General features: G+C 46.8%; 1 protein-coding gene and 1 long non-coding RNA gene across 2 annotated transcripts in view; one reads left to right on the plus strand and one right to left on the minus strand.

Moving 5' to 3' along the window:
* Positions 1 to 3,971: 3,971 nt before the first annotated feature.
* PRSS23 (serine protease 23) lies at positions 3,972 to 12,567 on the minus strand. The gene is made up of 2 exons (XM_004019398.5): positions 12,465 to 12,567; positions 3,972 to 5,502 (listed from the first exon to the last, which is right to left on the minus strand). Exon 2 carries the CDS (start codon positions 5,487 to 5,489, stop codon positions 4,362 to 4,364), a length of 1,128 nt encoding a protein of 375 aa, XP_004019447.2. The 5' UTR covers positions 5,490 to 5,502; positions 12,465 to 12,567; the 3' UTR covers positions 3,972 to 4,361.
* A 316-nt stretch (positions 12,568 to 12,883) lies between these two features.
* Positions 12,884 to 23,654, plus strand: part of LOC121817470 (uncharacterized) — an 80,984-nt gene continuing 70,213 nt past the window's right edge. Inside the window, exon 1 of the long non-coding RNA XR_006057383.1 lies at positions 12,884 to 13,411. This is a non-coding gene — a long non-coding RNA (uncharacterized LOC121817470). The remainder of the gene's footprint in view (positions 13,412 to 23,654) is intronic.

Here is a 23,654-nt window from a genome sequence, read left to right on the forward strand (position 1 = left end):
TTTCACAGGATATACTCTGCATATAAGTTAAATAAGTAGGATGACAACATACGGCCTTGAGGTACTCCTTTTCCTATTTGGAACCAGTCTGTTGTTCCATGTCCAGTTCTCAGATTTCTCAGGAGGCAGGTCAGGTGGTCTGGTATGCCCATCTCTTTCAGAATTTTCCACAGTTTATTGAACTAGTTTATTGAAATAGAAAAACATCTATTTCTGCTTTATTGACTATGCTAAAGCCTTTTACTGTGTGGATCACAATAAATGGTGGAAAATTCTAAAAGAGATGAGTTAGTGACAAGGACTAAAAATAGGGCAGACGGGCAGTAGAACTCAGAGAAAGTGAGCAGGCCCAAGAAGGGACTATCCACGAGGCTCCTTGGCTGCAGGCTCTGACCAGCAGAGAGGGGAAATGCTGAGGACTGCTGTCAGAATTCCCCCCAGCGCCCTGGATAGCTGCCCCTCACTGCCCAGCCAGTGCGTGGCGATGCACCGGAGCATCTTTATTCCAGGGCAGGCTTGCCATCCTTGACCAGCTCTAAACCAAAGGCCTCCAGACATGGTAGAGAAAGACAGCTACCCTAAATGCTGACCTCAAACGTGTCGCTGTGGGCTTACCCTCCCTCTGGGCAGGTAGAAGGAGTCACCCAGAGTGTGAGCATCATCTTGGTGCTCTGATTTACTCTGCTGGCCACACAGCTCATGGGATCTCAGTTCCCTGACCAGGGATTGAACCTGGGCAGTGAACGTGTTAGGGGAAGCACACTGATTGAAACCACCCACCCTGGCCAGGCATCATAGTAACCATTTGCATGAGTTGTTTTATGACAGGAGATCCTGGTAAGGAATATGGAACTAATGAGCCACCACCACCCGGAAGAGTTCGGGAAAGGTCGAAAGGAGACGCCGCATGTCCGTCCACTTCCCAGAATCCCTCTTGCTAGCATCCATCTTGGCTGAGCAATGCGTGCACCACCAGGAAAGACTCTGAATTAGAATGATTGGCCAAACACCACCCGGAAACATCCCATCACCATAAAACCCGAGACTGAGCCACGCGGCAGAGCAGTTCTCCTGGGTTCCCTTATCCTACTGCTCTCCACCCGGGTGCCCTTTCCCAATAAAATCTCTTGCTTTGTCAGCACATGTGTCTCCTCAGACAATTCATTTCCAAGTGTTAGGCAAGAGCCCAGTTTCGGGCCCTGGAAGGGATTCCCCTTCCTGCAACAAACGTGCTGAGTCCTTAGCACTGGACCACCAGGGAATTCCCTCCAGTTTTTTTTTTTTTTTTAATCCATTTTCTGGTCGAAAAAAGGTAAAGAAAGAACACAGGTGCAACTCCATGACTGACCAGTTCATATTTCTCTTTTAGGCCTATTTTCCTTTTTTTTTTTTTTTAATTCCTTTCTGAATTCAAAACTTTGAATAAAGTCTATGGAAAAAATGTGTCTGCAGTTTCTGCCACAACCTTCTGATTCTCAACAACAAATGATTTTTCAAGTTGAAAACTTTTCAGTGATTGAAAAATCATTTCCTATTTCACTGTCTGAACATTTCCAAACCTGGGTACAGGGCTCTGGTGAACCAAAAAGACACTGGTACCCGACCCCGCTCAGGACTCAACCTTTCTGCCTCATCACCTAGACCAAGAGTTTGTTCCAGCAACCCCCCAGATGTATTTATTAGAACACCAGCTTGCTCGTGAGTATTATATGAGAAAACAAGGGTTCTGCGAGCAAAGACCTTTATTGAAATGCAGAATTTAAAACATCCCTCTTCATTATAGGACTTAGAGCTTTTAATGTGCAAACAGGCGAGTGAATCCCCAGTGAAAAGAGGGAATATTCTCAGGCATTTCCCTCCTCCTTGATGTTGGTGCCATTTTCATTTTGGGTAGAAAACCTGGAGGGATTTAAGTGTTTAAGCCAGACACTTTGGGAAACATTGTTCTACTAGGGATATATCCGTACAGTGTATAACTACTATATGTTCAGTACTAATTATATTAATAATATTGCAAGAGCCTTTTCTTCCACAATATTCCAATATAATGATTCTTTTCACTACCACTGAAAAGGTGGGCATGTCGAACTATTATATAGCCTTCTTTAACGCTTCTGTGACTTAGGCTGTACACAGCCTGTGGGCACTGTCCTTAGTAAATCAAACCTACTTGTGAACTAAATATTGTATTATTTTGACTTTGTGCCATTGCCTATCCTCGTTGAGTTTCAGCACTGCAAAAAATCAAAATCAAGAAATCAAGGTGCTTTGTAAAAGGAGCATCTATTTAAAAAAAAAAATCAGTTTAGATGTAAAAAGTCAGTTCTGGTCTAGGTGTCCAGAAAACTTCCTTTGGCACCAAGCAAAAGTAAAAACAAACAAAACTCCCAAATACCAGACATAGAGATGGAGACCTCTCTTCTTCCTGAGGCTAGATTCCTGTTAGATTCCAAAGCATATTGTAGTGGAAATCCAAAGATTCCTGGCGGCCTTGCATCTCTGCTATGCACAATATTTCTTCTGTGACTGGAAGAATGCACTACGGCTGTAGTTGCTCGAGTGCCTTATCAAGATTATTCTTCCAAAAAGCTCGAGGAACAGAAGCCGAAAGTCACCTGCAGAAGGTATAAGCAGCAGCGCTGTATCTCAGTGTCCTCCCACAAAAAAGTCACAGTGCAGGCTGGAACTGCCGGGGTGCAGACACACCATGTATCCGCCTTGCGATTCTTTTGCTTTTCTCCCTCTATTGATACATCTAGAAAGAACTGCTCAGGCTGAGAGGCATAGAATGGAAACCCAAAATAAGTCAAATGCTTTTCTTTCTAAACTGTGATGATCATACTGATGAAACATTCATAAAGACAGTAACTGAAGTGATGATTCCGATCCATTTCACATTCCGAGTTTTACTCTTATTCTAGATTATATATGCCTGTAGCCTGGAGAATTCTAGTAAAAGAGGCCTTTTAAAAGCTAGTGAAAAAGAAGCCATGTTGATTTTTCTTAAAGCATTTCCCCAATATTTTTACCATTAAACAAGTGTAAGAGAGAAAAGTTTCTAAATTGCACAAGTCCACATCTCCCTAAGAGCTCACTGACAAATATGCAGAATAATTTTGATTAGGCTGGATGACTGTGCCAGGTCCAAACAAGTGGTTATTCTGTTGTGACATCTGCCAAGCAATGCGTCCATTGTTCTCTGGAATTTAATTCATTTTAAATTACTCCATCTAAATGATAAAACATGAGATGTGCTACACTCCAGGGGTAAAATACAATGATTGTTTTTAGTGTGACCACAGCTGTTAGCGGGGAAGCAATACAGCCTGTTCTAATTAGGCCCTGATTATTGTCTTCTGGAAAAGCTAGTTCAAGAAATGTGAGTGAAATCCTGTTAAATGGAAGGATTGGCATAAACAATCTTGCCTACTTTGGTGCAACTGCAGGCCTGGCAGTGCCACATGCGAAATCTTCCCAAAAAAACACAGCAATGGTTTTCAGAAGAGAAGCGATTTCAAAACTGAAAGATGCCTGGGATACCAACTTACTTTAGGATATAATTGAGTCTGTGTTTGTGTGTACTTCGTTGCTCAGCCATGTCTGACTTCTTTGCAATCCTATGGACTGTAGCCCACCAGGCTCCTCTGTCCGTGGGGATTCTCCAGGCAAGAATACTGCAGCGGATTGCCATGCCCTCCTCCAGGGGATCTTCCTGACCCAGGGATCGCACCCAGGTCTCCCGCATTGCAGGTGGATTCTTTCACATGTGTACCAGTATAAACTATCTTACTGATCCAGGACTACTGTGCAAATGCCCGCAAATCCAAAACATTATAACTGCCTGTCTCAAAAGTATCGTAAAAGTTCCTAAGAGTTGTATGTGGTGGGGAACATCTGGAAACATGAATGATTAGGCACTAATAAAACAAAACAAGTTGACTCTCAGGAGAAAATACACACATACACACGCGTCAGAGTTTATGTCTCCCATAGGCCACATATTTAATGTCAACTTTGGAAACAAGTTCAGATGAAATAAAAATCAAAGTTCTCAAAAGCTGAAAGATTAACTTAGCCATTAAATCTTCCCTATTGCCCCAAACATCAGCACGTATTTCATGTCTATGCAGAAGTATGCCTTCAAACTGCTTGAGTGATATATGACACACCAACCAGTTTTCAAATAACACTGCCGGTCATGTTGCAATTTTAAAAAATTAGGCAAAAGGTATTATAACACATTTCACATGCACACACACTCCCACACACACACACACACACACCCCAATGACAACATTTGGCTTTTCCTAAAATAAGTACATGAAAACTCTTAAGAGCAGCCAGGAAGGAACCTGCTCACATCACCCCTCCCTACAATCCACATAGTTTCCCTTAATCCAATAGCAAATCTGGGCATATTTGAGAGGGGTGATTCTAACAGCCACATTGAAATCCTGTGGCGAACCATTCACATCTACCCACTGGTGCCCAGAAAAGATGCCGATAATTTTCCGCTCCCACTTCTGCTGCTGTCTCTTCCACATCCTCACGTAGACCCCGGACCCGCTGGCACCGGGCTGGGCATCGCACTGCTGGTAGAGCAGGTCATAGGTCTCATCCTGGACGTCACAGAAGCGGTACACCAGGTTCCCCGGTCGGTCATTGTCGTAACCCGAGAAGTGGATCCTGCCCCCCGGCAGCTGCTTGGCAGGCGGGCTCACCCCGATCTTCATGAACTTTCTCTTGTGGGGCTTTTTGAGCTCCAGGAGGGCGTAGTCATAATCCATGCCGATGTCGTTGGCGTTGCCCTTGATCCAACCCTTGGGGACGTGGGTGCGTTTCACCCGGATCCACTGGAATTTCATCTTCTCAGGCAGGGCTGAGCGTGAGTTGTTGGCGCCTTGACCACCGTCTTTGAACTTGGGCTTCAGGAAGCCCACCCGGAGCTTCTGGGTTCCTTTCACGTAGGTCTTGCCGTCGTGGATGCAGTGGGCGGCTGTGAGCACGTGCTTCTCGGCCACCAGTGTGCCGGTGCAGCCCGTGGATAACTTCACGGAGGTCGAGAAGGGGTAGTTGAGCAGGAAATCCTTCCCAAAGATGCTGAACCTGCTGTCGTAGCCGTAAATCTGACGCTTCCTCCTAGACTTCCCGGAAGACTGCCCCTCGTGGCTTCTGAGGACGTAGATGCCCACCTGCGTCTCGGTGCGGCTGCCGTTGGCATAGAGGGTCTCGTAGGACAGGTACTGCTTGGCTTCTTCGTAAGTGGGCAGCGGGGTTCCCTTATGACACTGGGGTCCACACGAGGAGGACACTTCCAGCTTGGCTTCAGCCCCAAAGTCTGGCTTGGCCAAGTTGAAGGTGGACTGGGGCAGGACCACGGGGAGGCGGTAGGCCGGCCAGGTGGGCTTCCAGTGGGTGCTGTAGGGGCTCACCTGCCCAAAAGCGCAGAGGAGGAGGAGGAAGATGGGGCACCCTGGAGTCCCCGCCATGCTGAGCACCACCCTGCAGGAACAAAGACAAGCGGGTGAGGAGGGCAAGGGTCAGCAGAAGCCATCCAGGGGCATGCCTGGCATTGTGTGGAGCCGTGAAACTTCTTCAGGAATTGGGGTGTGCAGAGGAACGGTCTCACAACGCAAGGGCTTGAACTTGTTTCTTCCTGGGGCTGAATGCCCAATGTGAAACTGGGTATTTGTTCCCCTTGGTGTTTCAGAGGACCCTAAGGACGACCCGCGGAGGGTGGGTGCATGGGGCCATTAATTCCCAGATGAATTGCTTGACTGGCCCTGATACCCATGTAATTTTAGGCCATTCTTTGTGCTCAATTCTACACCTTCATCCTCTGCTACCCTCCTGGTCCCCCTGAACTTCTTTCCTTTCTTCCTCCCTTTTAATCTCATTACAGCCTGTACTTGGAAATGTTCAGAGTAACTTACTCCTCTTCAGGGTGAATTCAAATTACACAGTTTATTGAGTGATCAAGGCATCAAAAAGGGATGGCTCCACAGTGCCACACTTGATGGGACTCGGATCGCTTCTAAATGGTGAGTGATTCAGAAGAAGGCGTGGGACTTCTTTGTTTTGTTTTGAATTTAGAACAGTCATAACTATTATAAGTTTACTTCCAGAGTAGACGGGCCTCTAGCAAAGGAAACACTCCCTCCTCGCTTGGATTTTATTGTGTAAGACCAGGGTGTTGGGCTTCCCTGGTGACTCAGTTGGTAAAGAATTTGCCTGCAATGCAGGAGACCCAGGTTCAATCCCTGGGTCAGGAAGATCCCTTGGAGAATGAAATGGCTACCTACTCCAGGATTCTTGTCTGGGGAATCCCTTGGACAGAGGAGCCTGGAAGGCTACAGTCCACAGAGTCGCAAAGAGTGGGAGGTATCAGGGTCTTTGTCAAAGACTGAAAGCTTTAAATTTGCATCAAATAACACATTGTGACTATTTCTGTCGGTTGCTTTTTCAGGTCTGTGCATTTGTGTTCCCAGCTAGTCTAAAGGCCTTGCGATTGGGCCTCTGCTAGCATTCCACAAAGGTTTATTCATGGAAGAGAAAAGGAATGAATGAATGGACGTCAGTGTGGCTCAAAAAACACGTTTTTTGAATGCTGCACGATGAGTGCCAATGACAGACGTGGATGATGTGGTGGTTCAGAGAAAGGCATGACATCCCGTGGTGGGGAGAAGAACAAGGGAGGCATTCCAAGGGAGGTGATGCTTGGGACGGGTGATAAAGCTGAACAGAAATAAGCTAAAAGAAACTGAAGGGGACACTTAGAGAAAGGGAGCAAGGATACGGAGACAGGAAGCAGTATAAGTCACTTTAGGAATTACCCTTAGCTCAGCAAGGGGGCTTCCCTGGTGGCTCAGATGGTAAAGAATCCGCCTGCAATGTGGGAGACCCAGGTTCCATCCCTGGGTCAGGAAGATCCCCTGGAGAAGGGCATGGCAGCTCACTCTAGTCTTCTTGCCTGGAGAGTCCCCTGGGCAGAGGGGCCTGGCGAGCTACATACAGTCCAGGGGGGTCACAGAGCTGGACACAACTAAGCGACTTGGCTCTGACTGGCTCAGAATCTTCTGTTCAAGAGAAGCTGACTTAGCAGGTAGGTTAATTCATTCACAAGCAAGGATCCCAAAACAAGGACAAGGAGGGCTTAGGTCTTCTTAAGAGGCAAGTGCAACCTAGTTGGAGTGAGAGTCCGGAAGAAACTGTTTTCCTATTCTCAGGCTTCCTCTTTGAGAATATACACCTGCGAGCAACTTTTGGGTGACTTTTGCTTTCTTACATAAAACTGGAAAACTGGAGGAGTCATGTGCTTCCCACAGGGCTGCCTCCTGGACCCCTACACACTACTCTCTCCTCTCTTTGACTATAACACGGAGGACATTAAAGCATGCTAACACTGAGCAACACAAGCCTTAAGCCAAGTTTACTTAGGCTTATCTCAAGGAAGAAAACACAGAGGTCCAGCTGTCAAGTATTCCCATTTTCAAAATAAGATTGCTGGGGAAGAGAAAGGAGGAGATGAGACAGTATGATCTTCTGTGTTATCATAAGCTGTCGACATTTTCCAGGGGCAGGAAGAACATGACAGTTAAAATACGCTCATATTATCAACCGGAATATGCATTTTCAAATCCCAGATCTGAGGCGTATATGTTAACTGGACCCTAGGAGTACCGGATGCAAGTTACTTACTGCAGCAGGATGGTTCCAGTGGCACAAGCCTTTAGCGCTTCATCCAAACCCTGAAACCGTCCACTGGCAGGGGTGTCAGGGAAGACAATAGCAGGAAAAGAGTCTGAAACTACTTCAGATGAACCTTTAAAAATCCATCCAGGAAGCTCGTCTTAATGAATTAACCCCCTCTCAGGCAAAATTGATCCCAATTTCACCTTTCCAAGAGCTTTGCCTGAGTAGTAAACCCCTGTTTAAAAAATACTTTCGGACTTCCCTGGTGGCCCGATGGTTAAGAATCTGCCTGCCAATGCAGGGGATGTGGGTTTCATCCCTGGTCAAGGAAGACTCCACAAGGCGAGAGGCTAAGCCCCTAAGCCACGACTATTGAGCCTGTGCTCTAAGGGCCCGCAAGCCGCCAACCACTGAAGCCCGAGCACCGAGAGCCTACGCTCATCAACAGGAGAAGCACCGCAGTGAGAGTCTAGTGCTGGAGGAGACTCCCTGGCCCGCAAGGAGATCCAGCCAGTCCATCCTAAAGGAGATCAGTCCTGGGTGTTCATTGGAAGGACTGATGCTGAAGCTGAAACTCCAATACTTTGGCCACCTGATGTGATGAGTCGACTCATAGGGAAAGACTCTGATGCTGGGAAAGATTGAGGGCAGGAGGAGAAGGGGATGACAGAGGATGAGATGGCTGGATGGCATCATCGACTTGATGGACATGAATCTGAGTGAACTCCGGGAGTTGGTGATGGACAGGGAGGCCTGGCGTGCTGCAGTCCATGGGGTCGAAAAGAGTCCGGCACGACTGAGCAACTGAACAACCACAACAACAAGGAGAGGTCAGCCATATGCAAATTAAACTGCTGAACCGACAGCGCTGTGTAAAGCTCTAATTCCTTAAAAATAAGCTTTTCAGTTACCTCAAAAGACTAAATCTATGAGTTTGAAATATCAGTTACAAGTTCCCTATACGATTTCAACTCTATTCATTTGTTCGTGTGGTGAGACCTTATTCTGAGAATTTTTTATATCTTCATTAAAGTTTCTATGTAACACTGAAAGCTACATATATTTTATTATTTTATTCTATTTTGCTCCATTTCATTTTTTTGGCCACGCGGCAAGTGAGATCTTAGTTCCCTGACCAGGGATTGAACCTGTGCCCCCACATTGAAAGCATGAACTCTTAACCACTGGACAGCCAGGGAAGTCCCCACCCAACTATATGTTAAAAGAAACTGTGATTCAGATTTAAAAATTAATGCAGGTCAAATTATTCCAAATTGATTTGGTTTTGAAATACCTGATCAGAAGCTGGAAGATAAAGTGATATGTTCTCAGGTCCCCCCTGGGTTTAAACTGACAACGGTATTAAAGTTACAAGCTTCATAAGTTGCTTACTCTCTTACCAAATGTATGTTTAGGATGGTTTAGAAATTGTTTTGAACAATGATCTCTTAGTCTTCTAGGTCTGGTTTTTCCAGGAGCCTTTCCCCTTCCCCAGGAACTTTTACTCAAAGAATTGTGGAAGGTGGAGGTACAAGGGGAAACGAAAAGGAAAATTTATCATGCTAGTCTCTAGCCTGTCTGGATGACAAGATTCCCCTTATCTGTTTGCAAAGGAAACCAAGGCCTCCAGCAGAGGGCGGCTTTCAAGAATGAGTGGAGGATGGCTAGGTGAGAAACCTCTTAGAAAAGTTCCCAGAGGGGGTGAGTGAGGATGTGTGTGCACAGTGGTGTTGGGGGACAGACAACAAGCTACTTCCACTCAGGGCCTTTCCTAAGGCATTCACACCTTGCCCTGACTCCTCCCCTATTAATAAAACACTTTAAAATTAGCTTGGTGATTTTGCATTAATTTCTCCATTCACCTGATACTGGAATAATTCCCCAGGAGACAATTATTGTTTCCATTTTTATAAACTCTAGGTAAACCTTCACTACGCCCATTTCATTTATTTAAACATAAACACTCTAAGATGAACACATTCATAATCTCACTACTGGAAAGGTAACTCATGGGTACATAATTTTTAATTCTCTCCTGCCTTTACCAATGGCTCACTTTATCCTCGTAGAACTGTCTGGAAAACTCACACCTTAGAAAAGAATGAAGATTTCCAAATCTTATCCTTGTATCTAACTCTCGATGAGGAAGATTCAGGTCTATAACATTTCATTTCTAGGACTAAGCCTTTACTGGATAAGGAGTCCTTTGATACAGAATTATCTTTGAACGTTCCCAACTGAGTATTTCCATGCATCACTTGACCTAAATGACAAAGCAGAACGGAAAATGAAGGTAAGCAAATATTTTCTGGCTGTGCTTAGTAATATGGAAACAGTATTCCTTTTCCAGCTCTGTATATCTGACTCTCAAGAGGGTTACACTTTCCATGTTCCATCATTCACCATGAGCCACTGTCCTGCTATCCACTGTCTTAAAATATTTATATGTTATGAAGATGCTGCCACTTGGTAAGTGCACGGATAACCTCACAGGGCGGGGACGCTGCTCGCTGCTCATGATCAGCTGTGCACACCACAGTGCTGCCTGGAGGCTGTGGGCAGAGACGCTCTCCCAGTTCTGCACCTCGAAAACTGCAGCAACACGCATCTCCTGCAGAGGGCAAATGTTCGGGAACTGTGATATAACTTCTACAGCAAACAAGTGTTGGCAGGGAAGATCTAATCCTCAGGGTATAAGTTCTCTGTTGTACAACATCTGAATTCCTGGGACCACTATAAACAGTAATGACAGAAAGAAAGAGCAGGCAAGTTTGTGAGGATAAAAGCTCTGGATGACATTCGGAAGGATGGTGGAGGGTTTTTTCTGTGGCCAGGGATACTGAACAGTAAAACCATGCTAATTCCTAAAGCAAATAGCTAAAAATGAACAAAGCTCTGGTAACACTCCGCAGCCAGGCACGCTCTCGTTTTCCTGAGGCACTGAACCTGTTAAAGGGAAACAAACCTAATCACATAATGGTTTAAGAATTACAGTCTTGTACAGGAAAGAAATGCAGGGTATTTACAAGCCCAGCCACCTTAAACATCATCTTGTGGTCAAACGACGTTTAACTTCGTCTCTATCAGATTTCAGGCAAAATGAACCACCCCAGTGAGCCTGGGACAAACCTGGCAGCAGAATAAGAATAGTAGAAAATGGTCAATGGTAAGACCCTGAGAAAAGAATTCCCTAGGGTCAGGGAGAGTTATGCATGAATAATGGCCAGTGGATTCAGTCCTAAGGGAGCTATGAGAAAAGATGTTCAGGAGAACCTGAGACTCTTAAACACTGCAGACAGGGGCCGGTAATGTTCTCAGGCCCGCTAATGGGAACTTTGGCACTTATACTACAGACAGAAGAATGCACCCACATTCACTATCTACCTGAATAAGTTGTCACTGTTACAAAAATGAGGTCCATATTAATTACCTTGGAAAAATGCTTCCGTTCCAGTTCAGGCGTGGGAAAGCATGACAAGTTATCACCTGACTTTATTTAAGTGGGAAAAATACAGGTGAAACAACTTATTCAAATGCAGATGGTGTGCATATGATCACAAACGCTTTCACAAGTACATATAGTGGCTTTTGTGGCAGTTTCTGCTTCTCCACTCTACCTCCAATCCACCCCTGTCTAACAGACCTCTTGAGAGGTGCACGTATAAAGTCTATTTTAAATGCTCTATGCACAAGTATGATTCTGAAACAAGTGTAGTAAATAGCTTGGTATTAATTTGGCTTTCAGCTTTTGGCCACAGCTGCCTTCAAACCACAAATTCAACTCTTTATCACAGGGCCTCCTCGAAACGATACTGACACTGGCCGATCTGCGCCAATCCTTCGCGGATCTCCTCCTAAGGAGCCGCACAGGGACCACTCAAGTTCAGTTCCAGGAACTAACAGAAGGCAGCCCTAGCCAACAGGGATCCCGAACAACCAGGAGCTTTCCACCAGCTAGGCGCTATTTCTGAAGTCTCACGGGTGTCACCCAAAAGGCAATAAAACAAACAGGATTTTTATCAGCTGCTTTCTCATGAGATGTTTGAAAGCAAGCCGAATTTGTATTCCGAAGAGGAGTGGGAGTTATCCTTCATCTAAATTATTCTTCTCGCTCTTGTGAAATATTTTTAAAAACTTCTTTCAGCTTTTATTTAAAAATGAACCCACGAAGAATGTCCACACGCTGAAGAGGAAAGATTTGCTTCCAAGAACTGTTGCTAGTTCACACAGCGGTTCCTAGCGCAGCGCACGGCCATCAGTCACAGCGCCAGAGAAGAGGGCCTTTTCTCCGACCTGTTTGCTGCCCTCTCCTTGCTTGCCAAGGTGTGTTCACAGTTACATGCCCAGGGTAAAAAATTAACTTGCAGACCTTGCTGGAATTGCAGACCTTGCTGCAAAACTCAAGGGAAAAAGTAAGTGTGTGTGTGTGTGTGTGTGTGTGTGTGTGTGTGTGTGTGTGTGCGCGCGCGAGCATGCCCAGAGCAGGCTTCTTTTCTATTCCCACCCAGCATCCGAGATGGTAGCTGCGAAAACTTGCTTTTCCCCACTCCATCCGCGGGTGACACCGTGGAAATCCAAACGCCCTGCGGGTCTCGAGTCTCCGTGGAGCTCCCGCAGGCCGCGGGTCCCAGCCCTCGAGCCCCGAGGGTGGCCGAAGCGAGGTCTCCGGGGCCCCCGCAGCCCGCAGTGCCCCTGCCTTGAGCGCAGAGGCCCTCCCTTTGTCCGGTGCCCCCCGCCCCGGGCCGGCGCCCCTCGCCCGCGCCCGCACTCACCCGCGCCGGGTGGCCCGCCGGGCCCCGGCTCGCCGCGCCGCTCAGACAGGTGTGGGCGCCGGGAGGGCGCGCGCAGCTCCCATGCCGGCTCTGCGGCGCGACCAAGTGCGAGCGGGGCGGGCGGGCCGGGGAGCCCGGCCGGCGGCCGACGGGTCCGCCCCCTGCGCGTCCCAAGCCGGCCGCCCCGCCTCCGGCCTCGGGGACGCCGCGCCCCCGCCGCCCGCGGCCCGCCCCCCGCCCGCGGCCCCGCCCCTGCCGCCCCCGAGGCCCCGCCCCTGCCGCCCCCGCGGCCCCGCCCCTGTCGCCCCCGCGGCCAGAGGCTGGCTCGGGGCTGCAGGACGGCGGCGCGCGGCTCAGCGCAGGTGGCCCCCGGCGCTCCCCTGTCCCGGCTTCGCCGCGCTTGCCCGCGCCGGCTCCCGGGGAGCCCCCTGCCGGAGCAAGCCCGAGGCCTTTGCTGCCGGCCCGCCGCCTCCTGCTCGGAAAAACCAGCCCCCTCAAAGTCGACAGCCTAGCGCCGGGGCTCTGGGCCACACCTGGTGTGCGCAGAACCCCTCCGCGAGTTTGCAGAGTTGGAAGCAAATCCTGTGCGCTCCTCACCCCACATGCACTTTTGAGAGTTTTCAGAGTCTTTAGGTGATGCCCGAGCTCCTTCCCGCTTCACCCAGCCTCTGGGGACCCCCCCAGGGGCGGAAACCTGCCTCCCGGTGGCAGGACCGCCCAGGCTTTGCATCCCCTCCGGCTGCACCCAGAGCGGGGCCCCGGGCCCGGAGCGCGGCTGGGGCGAGGCAGCTTCGAGGGACCGGCTGGTTGGGGAGCCCACCGGCCTCGACTCTTTATCGGGGCGCCAGCGGGTGGAGCCACCTCCTCGCCCAGTGGGTCAGCTTCCCTGAGTCACTGCAAGGGACCCACGGTTCAGCTGGAGAAAGTACTGATTACCCCTCTGACAGGTAAGGCCCAGGAGGAGGGTTTTCTCAGTTGAATGACTTGCCCCAATGCACTAAGGTCACGTTTTTTTCTTCTATGAAGCCATTTAGCCTGCCTTTCCTTTCTCCCACCCATGTGTTAGTTCCTCAGTCATGCCAGACTCTTTGCGACCCCATGGACTGTAGACCCCCAGGCACCTCTGTCCATGGGATTCTCCAGGCAAGAATACTGGAGTGGGTTGCCATGCCCTCCTCCAGGGGATCTTCCTGACCCAAGGATCGAACCCTCATCTCCTGTGTCTCCTGCATTGCAGGCGGATTCTTTACCGTCTGAGCCACCAGAGAAAGAATTTCTCCCACCAAAGCCTGCTGTCAAAAAGAGAGGGGTCTCACAGGCTATTTCACACCAGTGTGTTAATGACAGACCCAGGGTGCTCGCATTTGTCACTGATGTGCTTGTCACTGTTGGTGATTCTAAAACCTGAGGGCACTGTGTTAAAGGCAAAAGTATCTTCAGCCTCCGCAGGCTTGGCTTAAATTATTTTCTTTCAAAATGTTGCATTGCTAGCTATAAATATAAAACCAGATATAAACTTGTGTTATAGCTTTTGAACAAGCCAGGAATAAAGCAAAAATAAATTTGTACATCAAATATAAAGTCCTTCTCCCAGAACTATAAAATTTAAATTACTGATGTTTACTCAATAGAACTCGCCTGCCAACTCAGGAGGCATAAGAGACTCTGGATTGGATCCCTGGGTCAGGGAGATCCCCTGAGGATGGTGTGGCAACCCACCCCAGGATTCTTGCCTGGAAAATCCCCTAGACAGAGGAGACTGGTGGGCTGCAGTCCATAGGGTGGCAAAGAGCCGGACAGATGGGAGTGACTTAGCACGCCTGCACGCAGCTGCTGCACGCGTCGTGTATCTTTGGCCCGGAAGTGAGTACGTCCGGGTTCTGGTGGCTCTACCAGTCTTATGGTGTGGCCAGTGCCCTGTACTGAGTCACTTTTCTCACCTCTTTCCTCCCTTCCAGCTACGTCCCTTCTGTTCACACCCTGTGTCATTGTAATAGTTGACTTTCACTTGAGTTGCATGTATCATTCGAGATTAACTTCGTGCTGTCCCTTTCTTATTAGTGTAATGAGGAGGGTGGTGACTGCTGGTGTCAAGGCAGAGCTCACAGAGGCACTGAGATCACAAGGCAGTCCTTGGTATCAGGCGGTTATCCCAGTGACCCAGAATGTGTTTATGTTCATTTTTAAAAATCATAACTATGAAAAAATTAAATTATGGGTCTCCAAGGGTCTATAGCTCCCAACTAGAGAAACACTGTTAACAGTCAAACACCTCACTTAGTAGAAGAACCAGGGAAGGAATTAGAAGGAGAAAAAGCGGGAAGAGACTTACAAAGCACCTATCAATGCAAGGCACTGTGAGCAGTCCCAGGGAAACTCAAACTGGGGCTCTGTGATATCCAGAGGGGCGGGGTGGGGTGGGAGGTGGGAGGGAGGCTCAAGAGGGAGTGGACCTATGTATACCTGTGGCTGATCCATGTTGATGTATGGCAGAAACCAACACAACATTGTAATCATCCTTCAATTAAAAATAAATAAATTAAAAAATATTTTTTTTAAAGAGATGGCCACAGGAAGGCAATCCAGGAACGTAATTAAGAGCATGCCAGTAACATTCAACTATATGAGTACTAGTTCAGGGTCTGCCACTTACCGGTTGTGTAGCTTTTGTAACTTTTCTGCACCTCAGTTTCCTCTTCTGTAAAATGGTGACTACCTCATAGTATTGTTTGAAGGGCTGAATCAGTTGAAACACAGGAAGGCTTAGCACGTGGCCTGACACATAGTAAACCCTTCATGAATGTTAGCTCTTGTTGTATCTGTTATGCACAGAGACAATGCCTTCACTCTGCTTTGGAGCACTGTACTTTAGGACCACCTCAGCTGAATTTGATATTCACTGCCCATTTGCTTTGACAGTTAAATATATATATATGTATGTATGTGTATATATATAGATAGATACTTGGCTGGCCAGGCTTCAGTTGCAGCACACAGTAACTTTGCTCTTCGTTGTGGCATGATGGACCTTTAGTTGAGACATGTGAGCTCTTAGTTATGACATGTGGGGTCTAGTTCCCTGACCAGGGATCGAACCCAGGCCTCCTTCACTGGGAGTGTGGAGTCTTAGCTACTGGACCACCAGGGAAATCCCTGTCCTGGCAGTTTTTGAAATTCCATTGTCACCAGTTTGGGGAGGTAGCATCTTAGAGAACAGGGTAATTTCCCCATCATTCTGAGAGGGAAACTGAGGCACAGAAGGACCCGAGAGCACCTCCCTCTCCTGTCTCCTCTCCCAGAACCAGCCTCAGGCCTCCTGCCCTGCCCAGACAGGACTCACCATGTTTTTGTTTGCACAAGCTCCACCCCCTTCTCTTGCTTCCAGGAGCTGTCGGTAGTAAAACGGGAGGATGCTACCAGGCCCTAAGGTCGTTGCTGTGATTGCCACATGGACCGCAGCAAAAGCAGAGCTGCAGAGGACTTTGATTCAAAGAGAAATGCCCTGTGTAGCAGGTGTCCTCATGCCAAACCTAGATATTTGTTTTTATATTTGCCCAACTCCCGATATGAACAAAAAAATACCACCAGAAAATCCAAAACCCACATTGTTTAAGAACTCAGTTCAACTCCATAATCATAATTCTCAAATACTTTTCATGAGTATGGCTGCTGCTGCTGCTGCTGCTGCTGCTGCTGCATCGCTTCAGTCATGTCCGACTCTGTGCGACCCCATAGACGGCAGCCCAACAGGTTCCCCCGTCCCTGGGATTCTCCAGGCAAGAACACTGGAGTGGGTTGCCATTTCCTTCTCCAATGCATGAAATTGAAAAGTGAAAGTGAAGTTGCTCAGTCGTGTGCGACTCTTTGCGACCCCATGGACTGCAGCCTACCAGGCTCCTCCGTCCATGGGATTTTCCAGGCAAGAGTACACAGCTGAGTTGTTAAAAATGCATTCAGGAAAAGGCCCACACACTTAGCGAGTGCCCAGTCTGTATAAGGTGACTGTATGGGGGCTGTGATAAGAGAGTTGCCGTTGAGTTGCTAAGTGGTGTCCAGCTCTTTTGTGACCCCATGGACTGTTAGCCCTCCAGGCTTCTCTGTCCAGGGGATTTCTCAGGCAAGAATACTGAAGTGGGTTGCCATTTCCTTCTCTGGGGGATCTTCCCAACCTAAGGATCGAACTCGCATCTCTTGCATCTCCTGCACTGGCAGGCAGATTCTTTACCACTGAGCCACCTGGGAATAGAGGTAGGGAGGGAGAAAGCAAATATCCCTCATCTCAAGGAACTGATGCTTTGGATATAACCAAAACAAAATCAAACGCAGGAGAAAGTGAGATACAGGCTGGATCAGACTACAGCTACAGAGCATGGAAGAGGGAATTGTTAATTCCCAATCTGGCAGGTGCTGAAGTCTCCCAAGAAGTGGTAGAATTTGTACTGAAGCTCAGAGGATGAAGCCCTAGCAGAACGTCAGCACACATGGCGTTGGGTTCCTCTACTGCACAACAGTGGGAGAGTGAAGAGGGCAGAGCTAGGCCTAGATTGTGCTAATTGTAGCTATGTTTACTCAGTGCATACTGGGTAGCAAACTTCATACTTGTTAATTCAAGAAAACTGAAAAAGAGGAACTGTGGTTATCTTCACTTCCCAGGCAGGGAGACTGAGATTCAGGGGGGTCGAATGGGATACCAGTGTGTACCATTCAATAACACAGTTGTGACTTCTGCCCCGTCTGCTGCACTCTGTCAGCAGTTTCTGCCGTGTTGTACTGCTTCCCAGACCGGCATTTTCTCGTCCTTACAATAAGGAGGTTGATGAGTGACTGCCATCACTCCAACTCAAAACATCCTTTTGATTCTGTCTTGCTTTTGTTCCAGGCTTGCAGTCACTTAGTAATGCCCTGTTAAATGGCCTCCGTGCAGGAGACAAGATGGGACTGAAAGATATTTGGAAACCTAGGGTGGTGGGGAGGGGAGAGACCCCACACCAACTCTGTAGTCGGTTTCAATGCTCAGTTTTTAAAAAAGAAGTGTAATCGGTTTACAGTGTTGTGTTCATTTCAGGTGTGCGGTAAAGTGATTCAGTTATACACACGTATATATTCTTTTTCAGATTGTTTTTCATTATAGGTTATTACAAGATACTGAGCGTAGATACCTGTGCAGGAGGGCCTTGCTGTTAACTATTTCATATGTGTGTGTGTGTTGGTCACTCAGGCATGTCTGACTCTCTGCGATTCCATGGACTGTAGCCCACCAGGCTCATCTGTCCATGGGATTCTCCAGGCAAGAATACTGGAATGGGTTGCCATTCCCTTCTCCAGGGGATCTTCCCCACCCAGGGATTGAACCCTGGTCTCCAGCACTGCAGGTGGATTCTTTAACCTCTGAGCCACCAGGGAAACCCCACTTTATATATAGTGATGTGTATTTGTTAATCCCAAACTCCTAATATATCATTCCTCTTAGTGCTTATTTTTTACAAGACTGTGACTCACACGCAGCTTCAAAAATTTGCCAGTTTAAAAGGTGTCCATGAGAATTATTTCTAAGGAGATAAACTTACACATTTTAAAATCATTTCCATCTGTTTCCTTATATCTGTGGTGATATTACGGATCCAGGAGTTTATTCCGTAAGTGGAGGTTTCTAGCTTTGTGTAGTGAGTGAAAAGAGAAATGGAGTGAGAGATAGCGCAGAGGGTTGGGAGGGAAGCTTGTATTCTCAACCTGTCTGGGTGCGTGTGGGTACATCATCTCACTTAGCCTGGATGTCTCATCTGTAGAGAGTCTAGAGGACCCACTGTTACGGTCTCTGAGTCTACAGCATTGTGATCTTATGCGAGAATGACCCACATCTGTATCCTCGGGCACCCCCAGCATGTGGTCCTGGGAGAGCAAAGGAGGTGGAACTCTGGAGTCAGCCTGGCTTGGGCTCAATTTAGAGTTCCTTTAGTTGCTGGGCGATAGGGGGCAAGTGATGTGACTTCTGTGCTTTGCTTTTCTGTTCTGCACAGTGGGGCTTATTTCAGGCTGTAGTCAGGACTCAGAGGAATAATCAGTACAAAGCACACAGCACCGGGCTAGCGTAAAATAAATTCTGAATTGATGTTACCTATTGTTATTACTACCACTGCAAATGCTTAATGTTTCAAACTTGTTGAAGGAGTTGAATGAATCAATTGAAGTGTTAAAAAGTTTTTTCCAGGCTTTCCAAGAATAAACCATCTCAGGACTTTTGTTCAACCCTAAGTCTTTTATCATAGGTTTGGTTTGTAGGCAGCGAAGAGTTTCCCGGTCCAGTCATCCTAGTCCAGTCATCCCTTAGTATCTGTAGAGAGAGGGTTGGTTCCAGGACCCCTGCAGATACCAAAGTCCAAGGATGCTCAAGTTCCTTATATAAAATGGCATAGTCTTTGCGTATAACCTATGAAATCTGCCAATACTTTCGATCGTCTCTGAGCGCGCATGCTCAGTTGCTTCAGCCGTCTGACTCTTTGTGACCCTGTGGACTGTAGCCAGGATCCTCCCGACCCAGGGGTGGAAACTGCTTCTCCTGCTTCTCTTGCATTGCACGTGGATTCTTTACCTACTGAACCGCCAGGGAAGCCCAGGTTACTTACGATACCTAATATAATGTAAATGCTATGCACACAGTTGCTGATATATGGCCAATTCAAGTTTTGCTTCATGGAACTTTCTGGATTTTTTTCAAAATTTTTGGATCCATGGTTAGTTGAATTTGTGGAACCCATGATACAGAAGGCTAACAGTACTGAATTTGGGAAGAGTTACAAGTTCAGATGGGAGCCAGGGTTCTAGTCTTTTTGTCTCCCCTGCCAGTCTCCCCATATGGCACCATCAGTTCATTTATTCAACCAGCATCTTCAACATGAATATTGTTAGGTCTATAAATCTGTCAGTGTTTTAAGGGCAAAGCCAGATTTTTCTCCCATGAAGACTGGATTTAAAATCTTTACGATAAAAAATAAAACCACAACTAGTTCCCATAATTTAAAAAAATGATAACAAAAAGAACCACTACAAATAATCTTTACAGCACTTAATAAAGTAAATGTACTCGTATAGCACTTAAAACTTTAAAAATTCCTGTTTCTGTTAAAAGTATCAATTGTTGTCATTGTTATTGTTCAGTCACTAAGTCATGTCTGACTTTGCAGCCCCATGGACTGCAGCACACCAGGCTTCCCTCTCCTTCACTATCTCCCAGAGTTTGCTTACACTCATGTCCATTGAGTCACTTACTCATTTTAAGTATTAATACTTGGAAATATAAGTAATCAGTATACTATGAATATAAATATGTGGAAGTATAATGTATAAAGCCTTCAAATATAAAGTAGTTGTAGAGCTAAATTGTCACATTGGTACATATGGTAGCATAAAAAGAAAAGAAAAAAAAAGCTGCACAGCAAAGGAAAGCTTTACTCTAATCCTACTTAAAAGAATATAGCAATTTAAAATTATTAGAAAGAAAAACAGGCTTTGGCACCAGCAATTTCCTGTATAATGTGAGCACTATTGGAAACTGAAAAATTAGAAACATTTTGAAATAACTGTGTGTTTCTCATTTTCTCTGGTGAAATTCAGAAAGTCTCTGGAGGCCAGTGCTGGGCTTCTCTGATGTACTCTAACTTGTATACTGGATCTCATGAGCAAGAACAAAAGAGAAAAAGTGGTTTTTTTTCTTCCTTTAACTCAAGCAGAAGCAGCAGAGCGGCTGGCCTTGAAATAGACTCAAACAGCTTTTTGATATTCTCTTTTCAATGGGAGTCTTATTAAAATTTCTTTCAAATCTCGATAGCTTTACAAGGCCTTTTTGGAAAATCCTTTTGTTCTCAACTCATGTTTGTATTTCAACTTAACGTTCGTATTTATCCATGAATATTGGATTCTTTCTTTTTCTGTCTTATAAGGAGTAATCTTTTATGCAGTTAAGTGTGGGGACTGGATACTCAAATTCAGTGTCTTTTTCTGAGGTTTCTCCTCCTTCCTGGCAAATTCTACTCATCTTTTAAGCTCAAATATCAACTCTTCTCTGAAGGCTTCTAAACCCTTCATTGCTAGAATTGTAAATTCATACTCTGTGTCTTCAGAGAATTGTACTGAAATTATATCTTACATTGTAACTATATATTTACATGTTCAACCTCAAGCGGTCCAGAGTGTCTCGTGAGTGGGACCACTGTCTTGTTCTTCTAGACCCTACGATTTTCCTCTGTCTTCTAAGAGAGCCTGGCTCAGGATAAAGGCTCAATGAATTTTTACTTAATAAAATGATTGAATGAATGAATAAGTAAAATTCTAATTGGCTTAAAATATAATGTCTGAAATAATTTAGTTTGCCATCGCAGCCATTAGGAGCAAGGCATACTGTATGTGAAATTTTAACCACTGGGGCTCTAATATTTTCCAGGATGTAAATCCAAATTTCTGTTTGATGCCCATTCACCGTTCTTTCCTTTCGGGTTACTTAAGATAACAAACTCAATTTCTGCTTGGTGTGCTGGTTACATTTCAGTACTCATGCTATGGCTACGTGTTGGTCTTCTTAGGCATCATCTGTCTAAGACTTGGGACTGTCCCACTGACTTTCTGCAGAACCCTTTGTGTTGTGTTCTGAATCACATCGGATGCCCTCAGGACTGTGGAGTCTGCTTCTCAAACGCTTATTTCCTCCCATATTCTGGAAGATGTTACTAGACATGGGGGAAAAAAGTACTCAACTTACACATATTAGCATTTCAAATGTTCTGAGAAGTCCTGAGTGAAGAAATCTGCTTAAGCTCATTTATCTCTACCCCATCTTATTAGACCGTAGACTCTTTTCTTCAATATGGTAGTAACATGTCGTAGAACAGTGGGGTTCTGTAGGATGCGGTTTGAGAAAAACCATCCATAAGCTTACCCCACTTCTAAGAGCAAACCATTTCTGTTCTTGATACGTGGTTTGTGCTTTTTTTGCATCATCACTTTTACTTATATTTGAAACTCTTTCCTTCATATCCACTTGTCTCAATTCTAATTTTTTTTAAAATTGGAGTATAGCTGGTTTACAATATTGTGTTCGTTTTAGGTGTACAGCTTAGTGATTCGGAATTTTTACAAATTATACTCCACTATAGACTAAACAAGATGATGGGTGTAACCCCTGTGCTACCCAGTAAATCCTCACTGCTTATCGATTTTATGTACAGTAGTTTGTATCTGTTAGTCCCGTACCTCTCATTTGTCCCTCCCCCCTCCTTCTCCTTTGGTAACCACTAGTTTGCTTTCTAAGCCCACCTCTATACATTTCTAAAAGGCCTAACACTATGTCACATCCTCTACAAAGCATTTTTTTAAATTGGCCTTTGATGTCCCAGAACAATTTCTACCCCATTTTATTTGTTTCATTTTCAGTTTGCCTCTCCTCTCCCCTGCCCCTGCTGAATCTCTGGCCTGCGTGTCTTAGGTTGGCTATATAGCTGCAGTCTTGACAGAGACCCGCCTTCCCCTTGCTTGGTTCAGATGAAGGAATTTTATGGGAGTGCCCACTTATGGCAGTGAGAACAGGGCGGAGGGAACAAGCCAGGACAGAGAGCACCCAGGCTCCAGCAGCAGGGGAAGCCGAGGCTGTTGTTGGGACCAAGGGGGAGAAGACCGCAGCAGAACCTAGTTGCATGCATGCGCCCAGGAGCCCTGTGTCAATGGGATGGCAGCTGCAAGCACTGCGGGAATCTGGTTCCCAGGAGGAAGGGAATGAGCGGGAGAGGAACACCCTGACCTCCTCTGTTCCCACCCTGATCTCTGGAGCTGCCAAAGTCAGCTCACAAGGGAACTGACTGTGCTGTCTGCAAGGCTTAACCTCCTGGGTACAGGGCAGGGCACCAAAGGGTGGAGAATTGCTGGGAGACTGACAGAGAACCCCGGGTGGCACAATAGTAGGGAGTTTGCCTGCCATGCAGGAGAAGCAGGTGATGCAGTTTCCATCCTTGGGTTGGGAAAATCCCCTGGAGTAGGAAATGGCAACCCACTCCAGTCTTGGTGCCTGGGTAATCTGATGGACAGAGGAGCCAGGAGGGCGACCGTCCATGGGGTTGAAAAGAGTTGGACACAACTGAGCACACACAAATAAAGACAGAATAGCCAGAACCCTGGGAGAGCCTAGTTTCCTCATTTGCAAAATAGGGTAGTGACAGTACCCTCCTGCCAGGGTTATAATGAGGATTAATCTAGGAGTTGCATCAAAATACTTCTTAGCATATGTGGTGCCTGATTTTCTACTCATTAGCTACGGCTTGTTCTTATTTACAATAACAGCTCTTTGGATAGCTCCTGGGGTGTAAAAGCTAATTGAGGAAGGTATCGTGTGTTGGTTTATTTTGAAGCCCTTGCACATCCAGCCCCAAACACTGTTGTAGCAAAGCCCAAAATAGATGGCCTTTTGTAGGCAATGGGGAGCCCTTTTGAACAGGGAAGACTGGCTGTTTGGGCTGACATCATCAGCCAGTGTGACCTCGAGAACAGACACCAGTGAGCTAAATTTGAGACTTGTTTTTAGTTTTCAGCAGATTTCGTTGGTCACTGTGCAGACACAGTCCGAGGCCCCTAGTTTTCCTTCCGCTCGGGAGAGAGGAGACTTGCTGCAGAGCGGAGCCGCTCAGCAGGCCCAGCGCCCCATAGCCATCTCTGGGAGTGGCGGTGGTTTCTCGCATTGTGAAAGCCGAGTTAGGGTGGCCAGCCCTTAACAGAGGAGGGATTGTATCTACGGAAGCCATTCGCTTCCTGCTCTTTGAGACCAGTAACCTGCTTTATTTCAAACACAGGGTCACCTGGCTCCTGCTGCCTCTGGTACACAGATTAGGGAAACCACAAGCATGGCCATCCTTGTTCTTTTCCTTTCAAAGCCTGCGGCATGCCGTGGAAAGCCAACTGGCTCTCCACCTGATATCGGGAAAGTCCTCGCATAGGCGCGGGGGTGGGGTGGGGTGGGACTTTCCCGCATGAAGGCAGGTGGATGTCGGGGCTGGGACTGCAGCCGGTGCTCTTGGAGGCAGGGCAGGTTCGGGGTGACAGCTCTGGGAGCCTGTCTCCCCGATGAAGCAGTGAAGGTCACGCTGGGAGGAATCTCCGGAATTGACACTGGCAGCTGGACTCCCTTCGAGGAGGAGTGACTTTATCCGGGTT

Source organism: Ovis aries, chromosome 21 (genome assembly GCF_016772045.2).
Source record: "Ovis aries strain OAR_USU_Benz2616 breed Rambouillet chromosome 21, ARS-UI_Ramb_v3.0, whole genome shotgun sequence".
Lineage (NCBI taxonomy): Eukaryota > Metazoa > Chordata > Mammalia > Artiodactyla > Bovidae > Ovis > Ovis aries.